Below are 22,704 nucleotides of genomic sequence, written 5' to 3'. Positions count from 1 at the left end.
GTACGATGGATGTGGAATCCGCCAGCATGAAGAACCTGTGGTATGGCCAACGGATCTTCAAAGTCCTCAATTTAGAAGATGCATGGAAGCAGAAGATGAGGGCCGCAGCTGGATTGAAGGGACTGTTCCATGAAGAGGAGAAGCGCGGAAGCGCGGCACCTAGATCGCAGAATATGTATGCGTGTAGACTAAGACACCACGCGAGGACTGGATGGACAGATGCAACAAAATACCAGAGCTCGGTCCTAGTTGTTAACCAACTACTCCCTCCGTTCCTAAATATAAGTCTTTTAAGCGATTTCACTAGGGGACTACATACGGAACAAAATGAGTGAATCTACACTTTAAAATATGTCTATATACATCCGTATGTAGTCATTTAGTGAAATCTCTAAAAAGACATATATTATGAAACGGAGGGAGTAGAATCTAAGTGGAGGCCTCAATGGTGCTTCCAAATTTGTATATATAATAAAACAGATTCTGGTTACAGATTGTTCATATTATGTATTGAAAGTACACACACATGCAAGAATACAACCACGGTGTATTACTCAACATGAAGCTGTTTCAGTATGAGCAGGAGGATCATCTGATATTTTATCAACGTCTATTTATTCTTGTTAACATATAACTCCTCTGCTTCCGAGAACACCATCTTTTACGAAGCCTGATGCTCACATACACTTCGTTCAGAGAGCGCGGATTGATGGTATTTCCAGATTATGTTTACACTGTTTACTGACCCATCCGACGCGCTTGTCCACATTGTCATATATCACAAGCAAATCCTGCATTGTAACATCTGCAAGCCAAAAGATCAAACTGGAAATCATTACTAAAAACGTGCATGGTGTACTAGTTGAAGAAACCGGACAATATTTGTGACTTGACAAACCTCCAATTATCATCATTTGGCCACCAGCCTTTGGTGTCTGAAGGATGCCCAAGCATACATTCTTTTTTTGCTGCCACAAACATGCAAAGAATATTACCTTCTATATCATTTGACGTTCCACACAGTATGTATTAAATTGACTGGTTTAAGGTTTACCGTGAGTGTGAGGTAGTTTTCAGGCGGGATATGCATGACTTGGTTGGTAAATTCAAGCGCCAGTGGCTTGAATTTCCCTTTGACCAGTTGGATTGATGCGAATGGGCCCTTCCAACATACAGGAAGCGCCTGATCAGTCACCCTTTCAAGTGAGCGGCTGACACTCTGCTTCACCTGAATGATCCGAATTGCATTAATTAGTTCCCTGCATGTCCCGTTTATATGTTCAAATGTACAAATTGAGGTTTGAGATTTACTTCTGCAAGAAGCTGGGAGTACACCCCGTCAGGTATGTAGGTGTATGTGGTACCACTGTCAAAGACCATCATTGTTTTACTGCCTATCTTCTTTCGGCCAAATAACAGCTGTGCTGGGCCAGGTGAGTAGTAATGGCTGCCAAAAAAAAAAAGGAGTCGTATGTAAAATGTTTGGAACCAATTGAAAAGAAAACAACTATAAACATTAAAGTTATATATGAGGAGATGCAGGAACAAGCAAATACTAAAATTGACACCCAACACTTCATGAACACGTGATCACAAATAAGCACATGAATTTACCTGTATTTTCTCATGGGGGCCCAGGATACGCCGGCGGGGAAGTTATAGTCTCCGATGAAGAGGTAGCCCCCTCCATCGATGCTGAGGCAGTGCCCAATGATGTCCTTGGTGATCACGTTATGCGCCTTCAATTGCGCGACAAAACCTACCTTTCCCATCCCAAGTCCAAGGATGCCATCTACGGGTGAATATTTCTGTGGTTGCTGGTTGCATCCACATCTGCGTAAAATAAATTAAATGTGACCGTCATAAACATCCAAATAGGCAGTGAGAACACGTGAGACCATATCAGTTAGGAGTGGCATACCCGAACCCGAAGAAAATTTGTACTCTCTTGGAGGGAGCAAACACATCGACAAACACCGTGTCGTTGACGATGAAACCGTCCGATGAAGTTCCTTCGACGTACCGAACATGATAGTGGCATTCGTGTTGCTGTCTAGCGTGACACGGAGGATCCTGGTAAGGAGGTAGATCTTTGTGGAGATCAGTACAAAACTGACCTCCACAGTTGACCATCTTGTGAGATCTATTTGGCCTATATGGTGGGTGCGGTCCCTAGTGATTGTAATATGCAACACCAAGTTAAGAGATGCAAGTGTAAGACAATAAATCTGTGATACCATGACAAACTGCTGTTACCTTGCAGATTTTGCACTGGTGGTTCGGGTGCAGGCACTCCAGCCACGTGAGATTGCTGCCAGTGTCGATGTCCAGTGAGTAAGGCTTCCCACCAATGTACATCGTGACAAAAAAGTAACTGCGTAGGTACAGGAAAGAAAATCGTGTCAAATATATTGAAGAGAAAGAAAACTTTAAGTCTGAGAAGGACGATCAAAGCCTCTCAATTGCATGCCATGTAGGGGATGGAGAAACATACCCAACAGGATAGACGTTGCCTTGGAGCGGCAACTGGATGTAGGAGGAAGAGGACGGCGCTAGTTGGAGCAGGAGCAGGAGGAGTCCGATGATCGGAGACCACATGGCCGCCATGGTGGGCGAACAAGGCACAGCGCGCTGGGGTTTCACTTGCTTGCTGAAACTCTATGGTTTGTTCCTTTGGATGGTGCGAACACTCACAGGGTGGTGAGGTATTTATAGCCGCTGGCGCCCCAACTTAGGGCCAGTTTTTTTCGTAGCTTCTCGAATAAGCTGAAATAAACTGTTTCCTACCCAGCTTATTCTACAAGCCCAATCAAATATATTCTTTTAGAAACCTACTAATTAAGTCTTGATTACTAGACTTCTAGAAAAACATTTTTAGTTGAGCTTCTGGAATAAACTGGATAGGGGCAGCTTATTCTACAAACCCAAAAAAGCTATCAAAAGAACAGGCCCTTAATGTTCTTCGCTGCTTTTTTTATTATATGCATGTTTTATGGTGAGCGGGGGCATAATATACTTGATAAGAGCAATTCCAACTGGCCGATCCAAACGGACAGCAATTTCGCCCGCTTTTTGTTCGTTTGGGTCGGCCGCCCGCCCGGCGTCCACTTTGTTTTAGATATGGGTCGGCAGCGTCCAACGCGCCGATCCATATGTGTCGGCGTGGCCAGATGACCGTCTATTTTATATGATTTTCATAGTTTGAATAAAAGTAGCATAGTATAACAACCCGAATAAAAATGTCTCACATAATTCGTACATAGTTTTGCTAACGAATAAAAAAAAATCTATTGGTTTCCAACATGAGCCCACATATGCTCAACCAAACCATTTTGCAGTTGCACGTGAGTTTACCAATCACGCATGTCTTGATGAAATTGGATGAACTGTTCAAACATTGCCGCTCCTCCATGCTCAAGCACAGCATTCTCACTCTGAAACTGAAACCCTTGATCGTACAGACATTCCGGACGCTCGTCTTCTACGATCATATTATGCATGATCACACAAGCAGTCATCACCTCCCACAGTTTCTGCGTGCTCCAGGTATTAGCAGGATACCGAACGATGCTCCATCGAGATTGCAAAACACCAAAGGCACGCTCGACATCCTTCCTAGCACTCTCTTGCTCTTGGGCAAATCTTTTCCTCTTCTCACCTACAGGGTCGGGTATTGTCTTGACAATAGTGGTCCACTGAGGATAGATACCGTCACCCAGGTAGTATCCTTTGTCGTAGTTGTGGCCGTTGACAGTAAAGTTCACCAGTGGGCTGTTGCCTTCGGCAAGCTTAGCAAACACCGGCGAGCGCTGAAGCACGTTGATATCATTGTGTGATCCGGCCATGCCAAAGAAAGAGTGCCAGATCTAGAGATCTTCAGATGCCATGGCCTCTAGTATGACAGTGCAAGCCCTGACATGGCCCTTATACTACCCTTCGCAAGCAAAAGGGCAGTTCTTCCACTCCCAGTGCATGCAGTCTATGCTACCAAGCATCCCTGGGAAGCCCCTGCTGGCATTCATCGCCAACAAACGGGCTGTATCTTCAGCAGTCGGCTCTCTCAAGTACTCAGGGCCAATCACAACAATAACAGTCTTGCAGAACTTATACAGGGACTCTAGGCAAGTAGACTCACTCATACGAACATACTCGTCAATGAGATCACCAGGCACTCCGTATGCAAGCATTTGGATGGCGGCAGTGCATTTCTGATAAGAGGAAAAACCTATCTTACCAACGGCATTCGCTTTGCACTCGGAATAGTCATCATAGCCGACCACTCCCTCTCTAATACGGTTGAAAACATGCCTACTCATACGAAAATGGCGGTGGAATTGTTGATGTTTGAACAATGGGTTTGCTGTATCAAAATAGTCCTTCCAAAGAAGGAAATGCCCGCTCTCTCGGTTGTGATTTAACGCAGGAAGGTGGCCCAGAATGGAGCCACAGAACAACGGCCGCTGATTGTTGAGGTGGTGGTGAACCAACACGGTAGCCAACATCTCCTCCTCGTCATCGGACGACGAGTCGTCGGAGTCGAAAAGGAAATTGTGAAAAAAGAACTCATCGGCGGCGTCCATTTTTTTGTACCTTGACAAACTGTCGAACAACTTGCGGGCGTCGACGAAGAAGACGACCGGCGAAGGGGAGTCGCGGCCCGCACGGACCAGCTAGCTGCCCTGCCGACGTCCGACGAGTGGACCGCGTCGGTGAGGATCTGGCCGGGCGGCGAGGCGGCTTCTTGGTCAGGGGCGCGTGGTGGTGGGAAGCAGTCGGCTCCCCGACGACAAGACGGCGAGACGGCGGCGGATGTGGGGCGGCGAGACGGTGGCGGGTGTGGGGCTGCGTTGCTGAGAGTGGGCAGCACGCAGAGTCGCCGGCAAAAATGGCGGCGGCGTCGGCGACGAAAGAGGCGGGCGAGGATTGTTGTTGGATGGGGAAAGGCCAATGTGCCACTGACCAGCGGGCCCAGGGGGAGGAGAGGGCGAGCGTGCGCGCGTCCGTCGCGTGTCCGTGCCGACGCAAGTCCGGCTAAAAAATGGACCGAGAATGGGTCGGTCGCGGACGAAAAATGAACGCGCGTCCGTTTGGGTCGGCGCGTTGGGCCGCCTTTTGTGTCCGCGCCAACCAAAACGGACGGCGGCGGACGAAATGGATCGTCCCATTAAAGTTGCTCTAATCATGGTTTCTAAACTATTATACCCCTGCTTTTAATAAGGGAAATGTTTCGTTCGAGCCGGCGGACCGCGTCCTTTCATCCGCCACCCAACTTGTCGTTCAATCGGTTTTATCGGACGGCCACGTAAAGAGCAGATTGCATGGAGACGGAAGCCTCTTGAGACCCTTGTCTTCTTTTATCTCGTTTTCACATGTCCACTCATCTATATCCATTAGCTATCTCTTTCCATGTCTCGCGTCCGCCGCTCCTGACACAGCCCCGCTGGCACCATGAACGGTGGAGGCCGCAAGCACCCGTGGCCATATGGCGGGAGGCCGCACGCATCTGATGGGTGAAGCTGGACGACGATGATGGAGGCCAGAAGGTGATGGCGCAATGTCGAGTTTTTGCAACATGGTCTTTGTTTTCAAAAATTGGAACAAATATATTGTTGTAAAAGTTTTCTGCAACATAACATATGTTGTAAAAGTTTTCCGCAACATGACTTTTGTTGTAAAATTTTCTTCCCGCAACAGTACCTATGTTGCACAAAGACGAAGAAAATAATTCTGCAACAAAGCGATTGTTTTCGCAACTCGACCGTTGTTTCAGGAATTAATGGATCCAAAGTTATTTTACAACAAAGCGATTGTTTCTGCAACTCGACCGTTGTTTCAGGTTGTATTTGGCCGGAGGAGGCGACCCAGACGTTAGATCGGACGGCTGCACGCGTATATCGGACGACTATTCGGGTGATAGACATTTGCTATCGATCCATCGGTGGACGCCTAGCAGCCCCCTTTTAATAATTAATAAATGATACTCCCTCCATCACAGTATATTGGGCGTATCTTACAGGGCTCTGGAACCTAGATGTTTTTTTATTAGTAGGAAAAACCAAGCCGACGAGCTGTAGAAGCGCCTAATTAATCGCAAAACTGACGCATTAGTAACCCCCGTCCACTAAAGAAGCGACTTCCTCGCATGCATTGGTGGAGACGGTTTTCAAAACACCTCAATTAATAGGCTAACTAATGCCATGCGCTTTGTTTCCTTCTAATTGTGAAAAATTATTGTTTTGGAGATACGTCTAATATACTGTCACGGAGGGAGTAGTACAAAAGACAAGAGTTGCCTTATCTAGAGTCCTTGTTTTGCGGAGGAAGCCTTTCCGAAATCATTTACTAGTGCTAATGCTAATGACACATTGTGGCCAGTGCTATTCATGTATTCAGTTGTACACATGTATTCCACTTCATATAACATTACTATTTTCTCAGAATTGGGAACCAAGAAGTAACCCATATAAGTAACTTGAAATCTAATACCACCCAATAATTTGGGGGCCACCAATGGTATATATAGTACACATGATAACATTGCTAACTGTTGCACAACGCCGTTCAGAGTTTGTCTTCCTCGCGCAAGAGGGAGGACATATTTCGTGAGGCTGTTCCTTTTTAGCAGCATACCTCTTGATCCGGCAGGCCAGTGCCACCGCGGCCGCGGGCAAAGCTGAAGAGTATAGCTCCACCATCATGATGTATGACGCTACATTTTAGGGCAGGATCTCTTCTAGCTGGTTAACACGTTACGACGGCCTCAGGGCCGCCATAGACGACTGTTAGCAGCGGATCCGTTGGACGCGTGGTTAATTGGTTTTCGAGGCGGCGACCGACAAATCGGGCATGAATTGTTGGACTAGGCCAGTGTGATCCTTTGGCTCTCCCTTGGACTCGATGCAGAACCAGATTCGTGGTTTCTCGGCGTGTGGGGTGTGTCACAGCTGAACCGCTTCAACCCACAGTTTTGGGGCCCGTGGTTTCTCCCTTGGACTCGAAGTGGGCGTATCTTGTTGTTTCACCGATCGGGGGCCCCACAGTTTTGGGGCCCACTTCGCACGCCGTCCTAGACGGGCCTGGACGATGTTGTACATTAGAAGGCCATTATTAATGCCAACAAAAAAGGACCAAATGTGACGTCGTGTCATTTTTATAAAAAAAGCTTTCGACGTTTCACAAAATCAACCCGTAGTTTAGATTTAAGTCAGAAAACGAATCTTTTTTATATTTTGTAAAAAAAACCCTGATATTTCAGGTAATCAACCCGCAGTCCGAATTTAAGTAAGTAAAATAATGTTTTTTGCATTGTTCGGAAACCCCTGATGTTTCAGGTAATCAACCCACCCTCCGTATTTGAACAAAAAAAACTAACTTTTCAGTTAATCAATCCAATTTATCTAAAACAAAATTATCCATATCTTTTAAACCGTAACTTTAATTTTAACATATTATGTATGAAATTTGATTAAAAATATGTAGAATCTAAATAGGATGTTATTTTTAGCTGTTGAATACTTCTTAAATATTATTTTTGGTGCAAACTTAATCTATAGTGTACGGTCTTTTTTTCTCTCTTTCCAGCGACTATGCGAATTGCAATAAACATCCATTAAATTAAAACCAAATTGAGAGGAAATGAAACATCGTTAACCACACATGCACACATTTAAAAAACCTCGTGGGGAGAAACAACATATTTCTCATCTTATTCCGAGTGACTGTACATTCAAACGCGTTTTCGTTGTGTGAGCACTAAAGCTATCGTCGGCAACACAAATGTGATGCCATGTGAAAATATATTACGTTCCAAGCGTGTGTTATTTTCTTTTCCGTTGCAATGCATGGGCTCTTTTGCTAGTAGAACCTATGAGCAATTCTAACCAATCGCCAATACAGGAAGAAAACCTGGTTTTCCTCCTCTAACCGGCACCTAGCCGACCCCCCTAAAAACTTTAGTGGATTAAAAATTACTCTGAGCGACACATAACTCTTTAATATGATCGACCACTTGGGCGTGGAGTAAAAATCCACTTCACCTCTCCATCTCTCCTCCCCACTAATATCAACCAGCGAGCCCCCAATCTCACCGGCACAGACTTCGGCATCGGCCTGCCAACAATAATAGCTGGATTCCAGCATTGCCACTCCCCGCCACCCATTTGTAACGTGGATCTGCGTCTCCATGAGTTGTCCCGAGCCCGTGAATGTGGTGGTGCTTTTTCCTGTCGCGCCACCATTGCGGCTTCCTTGTCCGCACCCTGCTACCAGCAACGCCAACAGGCCAAGTTAATTTCACATTTAATTTACATTTGTAATGCATGATGGACTCATCCAACTTGACCATCACCGAAAGTCAAAACTCCCGTGAGAGAGAGAGAGTCCACCATATTTATAACCACCAGAGAATGAGAGATCTAAGAAATATTCCTAAAGAAAAATCAACTTCTCACAATGACGGTCGTTCTGGGCGAGTTCATCCTACGATGCATTCAGTATGCATGATGAGCTCGCCCAGCTCAGCAATCACTAAAAGTTAAAATACCCGTGAGAGTGTCCACCATATATACAACCACCTCGATAAATTTGCCTAAAAATAATCTTTGATATTTGATTCTTATATTATTTTTAAATTGTGTGATGAAAGGCGTTTGCACCGATTGGTTTTTGGGTTATGGCTTCGTCCTAGTTCACAGCTTATGTTACGGTCGACTCCCGATGCTATTGAATCCAGCAACCACTATGGGGGATGCCCCCATGTGCTCGGACTCCACGATCACTTGTTTTACCGTCTACACCTCGGAATAGTCCACCTAGATAGTTTGACATTCGTTTAGTAATATAGTTATGTAGATGCTACAGTAGACTCGGATTACCACTTGTGATGCTTTTGGGTATACGAGTGATCAATGCTTACGTGGATTATGGTGATGTGTTAACTTGCATTCCTTGTTGGAATAGTTTTCTCTTTCTTTGTAGATAAAGCCGTATGTGGTGTATAGAGGTAGGTGTTCAAGAGTTTACTATTCATGGACCGCATGCAATGAACAAGTGCTTTGATACAAAGGTAGCTCCAGTAATTTGTTCAATGGTAGATAGAAGGCAAAGAATTATTACAAGCAGTGTGTGCTTGGCTAGAAGAGACGCTGAACTAGTCAATGGTGGAGCCCACCTTATCGATCTCAGTGGATTGAAGAACTTAATAATCCTCTTTCAGTTCGTCCTAATCGTGTCGTTGCTTTTATCATGTGCAATATCAAGCTCGTGTGGATCATATATAATACTCCATCCGTCCCGGTGTATAAGTTGTCTTACAAAAAGCAAATAATCTCAAAATACTTAGGCGCGGTGCATTAACTTTAACCTCGTTTTTTATTTTTTGACATGAATAAAGAAATTAAACAATAAGAGATGTCATGCGTGTATATTTTAAATTACCTGAGACTAATTAGCATGACATGAAGTGGTCAATTCATTACATGCAAATGATATTAATTAGCAAATTAGCATTGATTTCTCTTGTTTTCCTCTTCGTTTTGGTCACGGCACACAATCTAAGATGACTTATACATCGGGACGGAGAGAGTACCTCCTTAGTTTGTTGTTAAGCTTCCGTGGATAATATATAAGTATTTTGTGAGTTTGCTGTTAAGTATGTGACTTCATATGAATTCTATTTATTGTATATCTGTTTTTGCTACATGGTTAGATGAAAAAGAGGCAGTAGGAATGCTAAAAATGAACATTTTCTGAGAGTACCTCTAGGAAGAGCAACCTTTTCCGACTACAAAACTCGGTAGCCAGGACATATGGCACGCGTTGACTCTTGGGTCGTGGCGTTGATCAGTGGATGAGAACAACACTCGGTAAAGAAGAGCGGCTGGAGCTGCCCATTTCAGTTAAGCTGAGTACAGCCTCTCGGCGAAGACCAGGCGGAACCAGCGGCTGTGAAGACACTTTATTTTGCGGAGACACACTGTTTGGTTCTCGACGAAATCTTTTCCGGGAGCCCGATAGTTGGCACTCGGCAAAGTTCTGTTTGTCTGAGAGGTGTACGCAGCTTGGCAATTGCCGAGACGTATTCTCAGCAAAGTCTTTGCCGAGATTATTTGGTCATTTTCCGAGTTTTTCTCGCACTCCGTAAACAAGTGAATTCCACTAGTGGCCGGAATCTGTACCTCTCGAAGCCCAATAGTTGGCACTCGGCAAAGTTCTGTTTGTCTGAGAGGTGTACGCAGGTTGGCAATTGCCGAGACGTATTCTCAGCAAAGTCTTTGTGAAGATTATTTGGTCCTTTTTCGAGTGTTTCTCGCACTCCCTAAACAAGTGAATTCCAGTAGTGGCCGGAATATGTACATGTGAGATGGTAAAATTTGATATTAAATACTTTGATTAATAATGCATCTGGATCGATCTGATCGAAAATCATTGATAATTTGAATTCATATATACCCTTCCGTCTGAAATTAGTTGAGGCTCAAACGGGTGCATCTAGATATATTAGTTGAGATGATTTCATAATAAATGACCAAATGATGTCCAGACTTCTGCTTTGGGAGCAAACCTTGGTAAAATTAATCTTCATATTTAATTTATGATTTTTTTAACTTTCGAAAGTATGTACTAATTTTTTTTCTTTGAAATGGAAAGTACAAACTAAATGGTGCATGCATTAATTGAATGTTGGCTGGAGTATATCTCAGTCTTATTTTTGGAGTAGTAATTAATGTTTGGTAAAAATTGGAGGACATTAAGTACATATTAATGAGATGTGTGTTTATTTTTTTTCTTTAATTTTTTGCGGGGGCATGAGATATGTGTTTTTGTCCAACTATAAAAGCATCATCAAGGAGAATATTGGCACCATAGGACGCATAAACAAGAGTGGAAAAAGCAAGAGAAGACTTGCTAACTCGAGATGGTGCTTACCAAGAGGAACGCATGGGTCGTTTGCTTGGTAGTTCTTGTGGTCATGGCCACAACCCTGCCCTTGTCGGCTTCAAAAGGTTACTGTCTATTTGTTTTTTGGCTTGACAATCCATAGATACTAATCTCTTTGTACCTTAATATAATACATTGTTTGACACTATAACAGTGTCAAAATACGTCTTATATGCAGTAATAAAGAGAGAGTATGTTCTGTTTCTACTGTCCATGTACATAGAACCGTATACAGGAATTTGAATGTTTAACCACTTTTTGCAGAGAAGAGGTGCTATGATATGCCAGATTGCTATGATCAGCGTTGCCGTGAAGAATGTGTTGCAGCCGGTATCGGCGACACAGGACACTGCAGATTTTTTGTAGAATGTTGTTGCAATGTTTAGAAGATAGCTCAAAACGCTTATTTTGCCAGAATATGTACTGGTGAGATGGTAAAATTTGATATTAAATAACTTTGATAAATAATTTATCTGGATGGATGTGATAAAAAAGGTCGGTAATTCCTTCTAATAAATACTCCGGCCGGCCCGGAATTAGTTTATGCTCAGACGGATGTTTCTAGTCATATTCCAATGCTACATATATCTGTTTGAGCGTAAACTAATTTTTGGTAGGGCAACAGTTTACTCGTTTACTCAGTGACTCCAGCGTTGCAGAAGAAAAGAAAATAGCACCAACCGTGTGTGTTATTAGATGAACTAGAAAGCTTCCGTTATGTTTATCTGGTTGATAGGTGACCACGGAAGAAAAGTATTGTGAAATTATACTCATCTGCAGTTAATAGATGAATGCTAGAAAACACTGCTTGGACGGCTGACTTTATGTCTGAATATGTCTTAGAGAGCAATATAATTGGTGAGGTATACCATCTAGCTAGACATACAATATGACTTTGATTGGTCGAAAACCAATACGGCTTGGGTGAGCCTGAAAGAACTCAATGAAAAATGACATGGAAGCACGACCGACAAGCTTCACCTGCAGGCGTAGTTTCAGCTGGCCAAGTATTGACCAGGCACCAAGGGAAAATTACGCCGCTTATGACCGACAACTCAATACTAAGGAAACGTTTCAATGTGGTGCGCCGGCCCAAACTTCCACCGGTCTCGTGCACGCCACAGGATTGATGTTCATCGTACGCCTTGCGCGACCCCCCTGCCTCCACCTTATCTTTTTTTCCCACATCCCTTCTTCCTCGCCAGTCCCCACCCTTTTTTACTTCAGCAGCCTCCATACACATGAGTGTCTTTTTGGAAGATCATGGTGTCAGTTAGAATTAAAATTTCCATGCGGTTTATACACTAGGGGGTTGTGTTAACCAAAGATAATTTAATTAGACGAAGATGTATAGGCAATCCTAAGTGTTGCTATTATGACCAAAATGAAACAATTAAATGCCTCTTTCTTGATTGCCCTGTGGCCAAATTATTATGACGCATTGTACATATAGCTTTTAACATTACTCAACCAACCAGCATTAATACGTTATTTGGGATGTGGCTCAACGGAGTAGACGGAACTATAGCAAATCATATCCAGATTGCAATAAGTGTGCTCTTTTGGGATGTATGAAACACTGGAAATGATTTGATTTTTAGTGGGAATGGTATCTACAATTTTTTGCAAGTGATCTAAAGAGCTACAGCTTGGATCCGTATGTGGTCGTTACTTAGCCATGAGGATTCCAGTGAGCTTATGGCTATTGGGTGGAACCGGTCGAAGACGGTCACACAGGCTATCTTTAGTCGGTTTGGATGGCGTGCTACTAATATACTAGGTGTATAGGCATCGTAGTCTATCTGTTTGTTATCGCCGGATGTGGCAGTTCATATCTGCTTTCGAGCGGTTGTTTTTCCAAGTTTGTTCGATAGTTGCGAACTTAAGACCTTGTTTGGTTACTTATTTAATAAAATGGTTACATGCATCAATTGATGTAAAGACGGGGGGCTTGATTCTCCTTTTCCAAAAAAATGCACATGAGTGGCCATGCTCCTTGTCTTCCTCCTACAGATTCCGCGGCCGGCTAGCCCCGACGAGCCGGAGTTGGAAGCCGTCATGAATATGCCATTTGTGAGCTGCTAGGACCGTCCACTAGAGATGCTACAACCACGGTCTAGGGAGGATGCGACCACGAACGGTAGGCGTGATGACCGTTGAATAACGAGGACTAGGCGGCGCTGCTCACTTCAACCGGCATCCCATTTTGCTACAACCGGGGGTCACGTTTTTTACAACATATATAGTCGGGGTTGCGGTTTTTGCTACAACTATCATCGCATTTTTCTACAACCGGCATTTTCTTTTGCTACATCCATCACGACTAGAGTTGCAACCGTGATGGCGGCGACGACTTTTTGCTCCATGCGTTGTAGGTTTTTGCTACTTTCGGGAAACAACTTGTGCTACATCCATTCATTCTAGACGCAAATGCTGCTACCTGCAATGGCGAGGTAGAACCGACGACGACGGTGATGACTTTTTTGATGCAACCTTTGTCTCCGTTTGCTACGACCGAGGAATAAAAAGCTGCAACCAATGAATAACTGTTGTTGCTGCAGCTGCGTTTGCTAGCAGCGACGACTGACGTTTTCAGGCTCCGTTTGCTAGCAGCGACGATTGACGTCGAGCTGCAACCGGCAGCAATAAAAGCTGCAACAAGTGGAGGTGTAACCGATAACTGTTGTTGCTGCAGCTGCGACCACCGCCGACGAGGGAGTTGCAACCTACATCAAAATTTTGCTGCATGCGTGGATCTGACGAGAATCATGAGAGCCGATGAGTGCGGCGTCTGGCGGTGAGTGCAACATCAAGCAGTGCGGGACAGTGGAGGGAGGAGGTCGAGCTGAGGGGGTGGTGGCTGGCGGACGGGAAGATATCCACGCGACAGGGGGGCAGCGCCCATGTTGTGTGTGGAGAGGAAGAAGAACATATGGGAAGTGAGCAAATGGATCAAATGGATGGAGCTCGTTGCATAGGACGGCTACGGCGCGACCGACCTAACTGTCGGGCCCATGCGCCGACGCCAACACTTGCCTCCATTGTTTAGTTCTGGGCTTTGGTAAGGTAGAACCTGAAATGCAAGGTATAGTTGTGGCGCGTCTATATCTCGCTCACAACGAGATAGATGGTCCCTCATCTGTAGCGAGCATGAGACAGAATCGGCCCTGCGCCCCAGGCCTCAAATTGTTCTCGTTTTCCACTGTTAATTTCACATTTTATGTTTTTATTTGTTGGTTCCTTTGTTCTCCTTTTTTATACTTCCTGATATTCAAATATTAAATATATTAAAAATTCATATTTTTTGAATTGATAAATGTGTATAGAGAAATTGTGTTTAACATATATACAACAATGTGCGATATGTATGAAAAAGTAGATATAAAACAAATATTTAGAAAATCATATTGATAAGTATATTTATTATATACCAAAAATGTACAGGGTGTATAAAACAAGTAGACATTAAAATATGTATTTTAAAAACAAAATTAATTCTGCATTTAAATTGTAAAAATTTGTATGTTAAACTATTCCTGATATACGCGAAAACTGAACAATGTGTGTAAAAAAAGTAGACCTCAAAAATATATTTTCTGAAAATAACTAATCATGTATTTCAAAAATATTAACCATGTATAAAAATGTTGTTTCAACTGTTTGCAAAAAATGTATACTGTGTATGAAAAACAGGCATTAAAATATTAATCATGTATTTTATAAACATAAAAATGTGTAAATATATACTTAGTATGTACACAAAAAATGTACAATGTATATAAAAAAGTAGACATGAAAACATAGGTAGAAAAAATAGTTAATCAAGTATTTAAAAATTTAATGTGTATAAAAATGTTCCAGACGTATCAAAAAAATGGTTTACGCTTTTCAATAATATCTTAATGTGTATAAAAAATATTTCTAAAGTATACGAAAAATGTAAGTTGCATGTGAGAAAATTGTCTATTGCCATTAAAAAATGTTTATCTTGTATTTTAAAAAATGTTGCTTATGTATTTATAAAAGTGTTCAAAACATGTATTTAATAAAAAAATGCACATCTTGTATTTAAAAAATTCCAACAAGTATCAAGAAAATGATTCCTATGCACACCTACACCGTGTACTGAAGGAAGGAAGACAAGTGTTGAACTAAAAAGTCATAATGAAACCAACAAAGAAACAAAAAGAAACGAAAAAGCCCAAAAAAGTGGGGCTGCAGGCTATTTCCAGATAACCTATTTCAAGAAAACCAAAAAAGGAACAAAAAAACGAAAACAAATAAAACAATGAAAACCATTGAAAAAGAATGGAAAAGTGAAAACCAAGAAAGAAACAAAGAAAAAAACGCACTATACAAAATAACGCAATATACAAAAAAGCCCCGCCCCACTTTATACTAGTGCGATCGAACAGTTTGGTGAAAAATAAAAGTCAAATGTTACTTGTAAATGTTACATTTCAATTTGTTGTTCACTGTCTATTCCGTTTCGCATGAAAATTGTCATGCATGCTTGTTAGACTAAGATGAACATCAACACAAAAATCAAACACGTGTTTATTTTGAATTTAATATTCATCAGGGAGCAGCCTTAACCGCCCCTTGAACTAACGTCATTATACGGTTGCTCAAGCTGGAAGATTTTTTTCTTGTTTTCCGTTAGCAACCATATGTAAAAACTAGGTGTTGTCATCCCCCTTTACTACTTGTCACACTTTAACTCTAAGTGCCCATTTCAATTCCTTTTTTCTAAGGAATTATTTGAGATTTTGCTCGGCGTCTGTTTTAGATGGCCTATCATTGGCATCTAGCAAGGAGGATTCAACTTTTATGTCTAGCTCGTTTATAAGATTGAGAAGCCTTTCTTTTTTCACCTTATAAATTCCGCTCTCATTCTTAGCCCAGCCCCTTAGAAACTGTAACAAGTGCCTAATCTTATTTTGCCATCTATCCACATTTGGTCTCCCCCCTGTGGCCCCAGCCCATTCACTAGCTATGAGGTCCATGAAGCCCTCTCTCTCAAACCATGCTAATTCGAAAGAGAAAATGTTCTTGTTACTCACGTGTGTTGCTTCCCCGGAATCAACAAGTAATGGGATACGATCGGAAATTGCTCCCTATAATGCTCGAATAGCCACCAGAGGAAATTCCTGCTTCCATTCCACACTAGTGAGAATCCGATCCTACTTCTCAAAAGTTGGATTGGGCAGTGTGTTTGCCCAAGTAATTTCTTTGCTGGAGAGTTCTATCTCCCGCGAGTCTAATCTTTCAGTGATTGTGTAAAACATGAATGACCATCTACCATCTAAGTTATCATTATTTTTTCATCTCTCCTCCTTATAATATTAAAATCACACCCAACTAAAATAGGTAGCCGCTCGTCCCCACATATCCTGACAAGAGGTCAGTCAAGAAGTCCATCTTGAGCTCAGGCTGGGCAGCTCCGTACACTGCCACAAGCGCCCATTGAAACCCATCCTCCTTCGAGCGCACCCTAAATTTGATGACTTCTTCAATCTCAAGATGATGTACGTGTTGGAAATATGTCCTAGAGGCAATAATAAATTGGTTATTATTATATTTCCTTGTTCATGATAATCGTTTATTATCTATGCTAGAATTGTATTGATTCGAAACTCAAATACATGTGTGGATACATAGACAACACACTGTCCCTAGTGAGCATCTAGTTGACTAGCTCGTTGATCAAAGATGGTCAAGGTTTCCTGGCCATAGGAAAGTGTTGTCGTTTGATAACAGGATCACATCATTAGGAGAATGATGTGATCGACAAGACCCAAACTATAAACGTAGCATATGACCATGTCAGTTTATTGCTACTGTTTTTCTGCATGTCAATGTATCTGTTCCTATGACCATGAGATCATGCAACTCCCGGACACCAGAGGAATACCTTGTGTGTATCAAACGTCGCAATGTTACTGGGTGACTATAAAGGTGCTCTACAGGTATCTCCAAAGGTGTCTGTTGGGTTGGCATGGATCAAGACTGGGATTTATCACTTCGTGTGACGGAGAGGTATCTTGGGGCCCATTCGGTAATACAACATCACAACAAGCCTTGCAAGCAATGTGACTAAGGAGTTAGTTACGGGATCTTGTATTACGGAACGAGTAAAGAGACTTGCCGGTAATGAGATTGAACTAGGTATGGTGATACCGACGGCCGAATCTCGGGCAAGTAACATACCGAAGGACAAAGGGAACATCATACGAGATTAACAGAATCCTTGACATAGAGGTTCAACCGATAGAGATCTTCGTAGAATATGTAGGAACCAATATGGACATCCAGGTCCCGCTATTGGTTATTGACCGGAGAATGTATCAGGTCATGTCTACATAGTTCTCGAACCCACAGGGTCTGCACACTTAAGGTTCGGTGATGTTTCGGTATAGTTGAGTTATAGGTGTTGGTAACCGAAAGTTGGTCAGAGTCCCGGATGAGATCCCGGAAGTCACGAGGAGCTCCGGAATGGTCCGGAGGTAAAGATTGATATATAGGAAGTCCTGTTTTGGTCACCGGAAAAGTTTCGGGTTCATCGGTAGTGTACCGGGAGTGTCGGGAGGGTATCGGGGACCATCGGAAGGGGTGTCATGCCCCGAGGGGCCTTATGGGCTGTGGGAGGATACAAACCAGCCCCTAGTGGGCTGATATAAGCTCCCACTAAGGCCCATGAGGTTTGAGAGGTAAAAGCCCAAAGGTGGAGAAGGTGAAAAGGTTTTCCAAGTGGAAAGGAGGAAACCTACACCTAGAAGGATTGGCGTAGGACTCCTCCACCTCCAATTTCGGCCAAACCTTGAGGGTTTGAGGCTGCCTCCTCCCCTCCCTACCTCCTATATATACTAGAGGTATTTAGGGTTTTTCAAACATACAATTTCAGCCACGTGCTACCCTCTCCTCTAGTTTGTAGTTCTTCCTCTAGATCGGATTTCTGCGGTGCTTAGGCGAAGCCCTGCAGGTATATATCACCACCATCACCGATGTGCCGTCACCCTGCAAGAGAACTCATCTACTTCCCCGTCTCTCTTGCTGGATCGAGAAGGCGGAGGTCGTCATCGAGCTGTACGTGTGCTGAACACGAAGGTGTCGTTCGTTCGTCACTAGATCGGGATGGATCGGGATGGGATTGCGGGACAGATCGTGATGAGATCGCGGGACGGGCTGCGATTTGAATCGCGAAGATGTTCCACTACATCAACTGCGTTATATACGCTTCCGCTTAACGATCTACAAGGATATGTAGATTCACTCTCCCCTCTCGTAGATGATCATCATCATGGATAGGTATTGCGTGTGCGTAGGAAAATTTTGTTTCCCATGCTACGTTCCCCAACAGTACGGGCTCAGTTTTTCAAAAGTACTCATAGGGTAGGGTGTGCATGCGTGTGTTTATATGGTTGAGCGTATGTGCATATGTATGATCATATACGTACGTCTATACTATGTTAATAAAAAAGGGTCCTGATATTGCCCGCACGCGTGTGGGTTAAGGGTCTTGCCACACAATTCATGTGGTATCTAAGAGAACCAGCCCACACGTCCACGTGTGGGCAAAAGATGTAATGCCCACATGTCCGGCCTCCTGCCTCTCGGTCCTGCCCACACGCCTACGTGTGGGCAAAACAGGTAACGCCCACACGTCCACACGTCCGGCCTCCTACCTCACGGTCCCGCACGCCGTGTGACAATCACCACACACTCTCATCCCCAAACCTGTGCGGACCCTCTTCCATGTTTGTTTAACTGCAGTTGACATGGTTGCTGAACTACAGTTGCCATGTCTAGACAACTACAGTCGCCATGGTTGCTCAACTAAAGTAGCCATGTCTGAAAAACTACAATTGCCATCTCCGATCAAGTGCGGATGTCATTTATGAACAACTACATATGTTGCCATGTATGGCCTGGTCTATACCACAGTTGCCATGATTTGAAAACTTTAGGAGTTGCCACCTACTAGCACTAGGTAGTTGCTATGTAACACTAGAAAGACATGGCAAAATAATATCTTGGAGTTGGCATATGCTTCTAAGCACACTAGGCAGTTGTCACAGAAATACTAAAAAAAAGACATGGCAAAATAACATATTCGGGTAAGAGAGAGAGTTGACATCTGCTTACAAGCATACTAGGCAGTTGCCATGTACATGTGAAAAAAATATGACAACTGATAGTTTGGGGTGTGGGAGAGGAGACAGGTGGTGATCGTGCGGGCGTGTGGGCGAACTGATAAACGCACACATACCAGTCCCTCTGAATGCGTGAAACAGGCGTGTGGACGAACTGATAAACGCCCACACACCAGCCCCTCTGCGTGCGTGAAACAGACGTGTGGGCGAACTGATAAAAACGCACACACCAGCCCCTTCCTACTCGCATAGAAAACTGGCGATAACTTGTTAAGATTCGTGCAAACATGATAGGATGCCGATCATTGCGTGTGGGTGAGTTACAAAACGCCCACACCTGCTGGCACTATCTTTACCGATAAAAAAACAGTTCCAAGATATTTTGTTTAGAAAAAATGGTACTACAAGATATGATCATGGAAAAGGAGGATGGTAAATCAATGTCAATTAATTCTTGATATGTACACTAGTATATCTCGCTCTTATTTTGGAATGTCAATTAACCGTCGCCGTAGAGAAATTATATGGTATGTATTAACGAGACATTATTGTGATAGATACCAACCTGTGCACCAGTCACACGTATATACTATATAAACACTAACAAAGAGAATATGGGCATCAAGCCACAAAACACAAGAGTCTAAAAGGAAGAAAAAGGCTTGCTAACCGGCCATGGAAATCTTCAAGAGGAACACGAGGGCTGCATCGTTGGCGGTTCTGGTGGTCATGGCCGCAACCTTATTATTGTCCTCTTCAACTGCACATGCAGGTTGGTGTCCTATTTCTCATTCCTCAGTGCAGTGCATATGTATCTATACAGAAAAACTGACACTTTTTTGCAGATGAGTGCATGGTGGCGCCGGAATGCTCGGGTCCCTACCCGGAGGTGATATGCCCTGAGCTATGCGCTCGTTATGGTTACAACAAAGATGGATACTGCAAGGAATCACGCTACTGCTGTTGTCGCGGTGCCAAATTAGCCGACCCGGCGGTCCTCGTGAATCCTAGTGTCCTAAATCCATAGGATAGTAGGGAAACCCTAGATGCTGCTGCATGCGCCACAATATGTACCTTTCTGGCTGGAAGATGAAATTTGATATGAAATAAGTTTTTTATCGGTTATTTCATCTAGATTGATATGGTCGAAATTAATGGTCATTAATTTAGTAGGTCCCCAATGGATGGAATGAAATTGACATGCAGTAGATCGATTTGGGAAAGCATAATTTTATTCGACCAAACTAAATTATAAATATGGCGCTCTGTTGCAGATGAACTACTAGAAATTATCCGGTATTCTTGGCCCTGTTTGGATACTCTAACTTGGTTAGAGGTTAGAGTTAGATTTTTTTTTTGTGAATGGTTAGAGTTATATTCTAACCCTGAACTAACTCTAACCAAGGAGGTGTTTGGATGACAAGGTTAGATTGTCAATAAATGCACTTTTTCCAATTATTTGGCTGTGAAGGTAGAGGGAAAAGCTGCCCCCACCTAACTCTAACCCAAATAAGCACCTCTTGGGTGGGTTAGTTTTTTGAATTGGTTAGATGCATCTAACCAATTCTAACCCTTTTGTTTGGATGTTTTGAGGTTAGTTCAGTCCAATCTAACCTACTCTAACTCTAACCCATGGATTCAAGCATGACCCTTGAAGAACTTGCTCCCTTAATCCCGTTTGAACCTGCTGGCTCCTTTCAAGCGACCGAACTAAAACGATTCAAAATAAAAACAACCTACCTCGGCTGCCTCCCGATTATCTCGCTAGATATGTTTGATGCCCTTTCGGTGTCTTTTCTCAGAAAATGAAAAGTCTGCCTTGCAAATGTGTTGCTCCTAAACAAATTGTATTTCGTCTTCTGGCTGATCGATTTTGCGCGAATCTGTTCTCCGTCGTTCGCGCCCTTGAGTGAAGTGTTGGAAATAAAGCAATGCATGAATACAATTACCTAAATCTTAATGTACACAATGATGCCAAGAAACTCGGCTGAATAGTGTGGATTTACATGCGTACCTATCCCTTATTCCCTACATACATATCGATTAGTACTGTTTTTTTTTTTGGCAAAATGGCCACAAGACTATATACTTACAAACACACCAATGCAGAAAGATAAAGTTAATTTCAAATTTTGGGGGTGGGCCTATTTCTCACCTCGACCAGCCACCAAACATTGTTGCCGCTCCGTAGTCCACAGGAATCGAGCAAAATGCATAAAGCTAGGAAGGGATGTCGCCACTCTGCACTTGCCCCTCGATTGGGCTCCATGGAGGTGCCAGTAAGGAGGTCGCGTGGAAGCAAGGTGGGTGAAGAAGGGTACTGCGATGGAAGCAACAGATATAAGAGAGGGGGGAGGGGGCGAGAGAGCTCATAGAGGCGGGGAAAAGAAAGATAGGGTTATCCAGACACTTCCTCACTCCACACCAATCAAAGAGGTACACCGATTTCACGCCACAGACCTCATTTAGAAGTAAACTAAAAATGTACCGTTTGCAGTTACTTTTCTCGTTTTAAGAAATCTCATAAACATAATTTTCAATGGTGAATCATTTTAAACTGGTATAAATAATATTTTAATGGTATGAAAAAAAAAATTAAATTGCGAAAAGAAAATATTATATTTTTCATGAATATATTTTTCATCTGGGGTAGAAATATATTAGAAATAATTATGTTAAGTAATATGTTAGTAATATATATTTTAGAAATAATTATGTTAAGTAATATGTTAGAACTATATTCGATATATTTTAGTAATAAATATGTTAAGTAATATAATAGTAATAATTATGTTAAGCAATATTTTAGAAATACATTAGTAATAATTATGTTAAGTATTATTTAGAAATAATTATGTTAAGTAATATATTAGTAATTATGATGTTACGTAATATTTTAGAAATATTTCTAGCAATATATTAGTAATAATTATGTTTACAAAACTGAACATGTGGTTGCACGGTCATGAGGATAGTGGTCTCCCCGGCTCACTAAAGTTTAAGCCCTAGACTTTACATTTATACTCGCATTTTTCTGAATTTATTTCAGGCCTTTTAGCGATGTGCATTCAATGAAATGAGATGTTCTCGTCTGGTATAAAGACGTCTGTGGTGACTTTAGCAATCTCAGGATGATGTGCCGACTCAGTCTTTAGAGATTACCAATAAAGATGAATGTGCGTGCGTGTGTTTATAGTGGTGAATGTGTGTAAACGACTTTCATTGTACTGTGTAAGAAAAAGTTGCTTGGCCTTTGGTTTGGCAAGGCGTACACGGGCCTTGCAACAAATGCATGTATCTTTGTTGTTGGGCCCATTGTACTCCCCCCCCACCCCCCCCCCCCCACTTCCTAAATATATTTTTTTCTATAGATTTCACTATGGACTACATAGGAAGTAAAATGAATGAATCTATATTTTAAAGTATGTTAATATACATTCGTATGTAGTTCCTAATGTAATCTTAAAAAAAACTTATATTTAGGAACGGAAGAAGTATTATTATTTTTGCATCAAACAACCGGTTGACCTTACATTAAATTTCGATATAGTCCCTTCAAACTAGAAGAGAGGGAGTATACATTAAACCGGTAGTATATCTCACTCTTACTCCC

At 42.6% G+C, this 22,704-nt stretch overlaps 1 protein-coding gene and 2 long non-coding RNA genes across 3 annotated transcripts; 2 read left to right on the top strand and 1 right to left on the bottom strand.

Moving 5' to 3' along the window:
• Nucleotides 1-425: 425 nt before the first annotated feature.
• LOC123410280 (aspartic proteinase Asp1-like) lies at nt 426-2,669 on the bottom strand. The gene is made up of 8 exons (XM_045103187.1): nt 2,495-2,669; nt 2,257-2,374; nt 1,922-2,172; nt 1,615-1,833; nt 1,312-1,447; nt 1,055-1,228; nt 899-968; nt 426-805 (listed from the first exon to the last, which is right to left on the bottom strand). Exons 1-8 carry the CDS (start codon nt 2,605-2,607, stop codon nt 693-695), a joined length of 1,194 nt encoding a protein of 397 aa, XP_044959122.1. The 5' UTR covers nt 2,608-2,669; the 3' UTR covers nt 426-692.
• Nucleotides 2,670-10,752: 8,083 nt separating this feature from the next.
• Nucleotides 10,753-11,488, top strand: LOC123412050. The gene is made up of 2 exons (XR_006613390.1): nt 10,753-11,003; nt 11,203-11,488. It is a non-coding gene; the product is annotated as an uncharacterized LOC123412050 (long non-coding RNA).
• An 8,231-nt stretch (nt 11,489-19,719) lies between these two features.
• LOC123411598 lies at nt 19,720-20,219 on the top strand. Its single transcript, XR_006613289.1, has 2 exons — nt 19,720-19,863; nt 19,937-20,219. It is a non-coding gene; the product is annotated as an uncharacterized LOC123411598 (long non-coding RNA).
• Nucleotides 20,220-22,704: the final 2,485 nt, after the last annotated feature.

Source organism: Hordeum vulgare, chromosome 7H (assembly GCF_904849725.1).
Source record: "Hordeum vulgare subsp. vulgare chromosome 7H, MorexV3_pseudomolecules_assembly, whole genome shotgun sequence".
Classification (NCBI taxonomy): domain Eukaryota; kingdom Viridiplantae; phylum Streptophyta; class Magnoliopsida; order Poales; family Poaceae; genus Hordeum; species Hordeum vulgare.
Note: the sequence above shows the minus strand (reverse complement) of the source record. Positions and strands in the feature narration are given on the sequence as shown.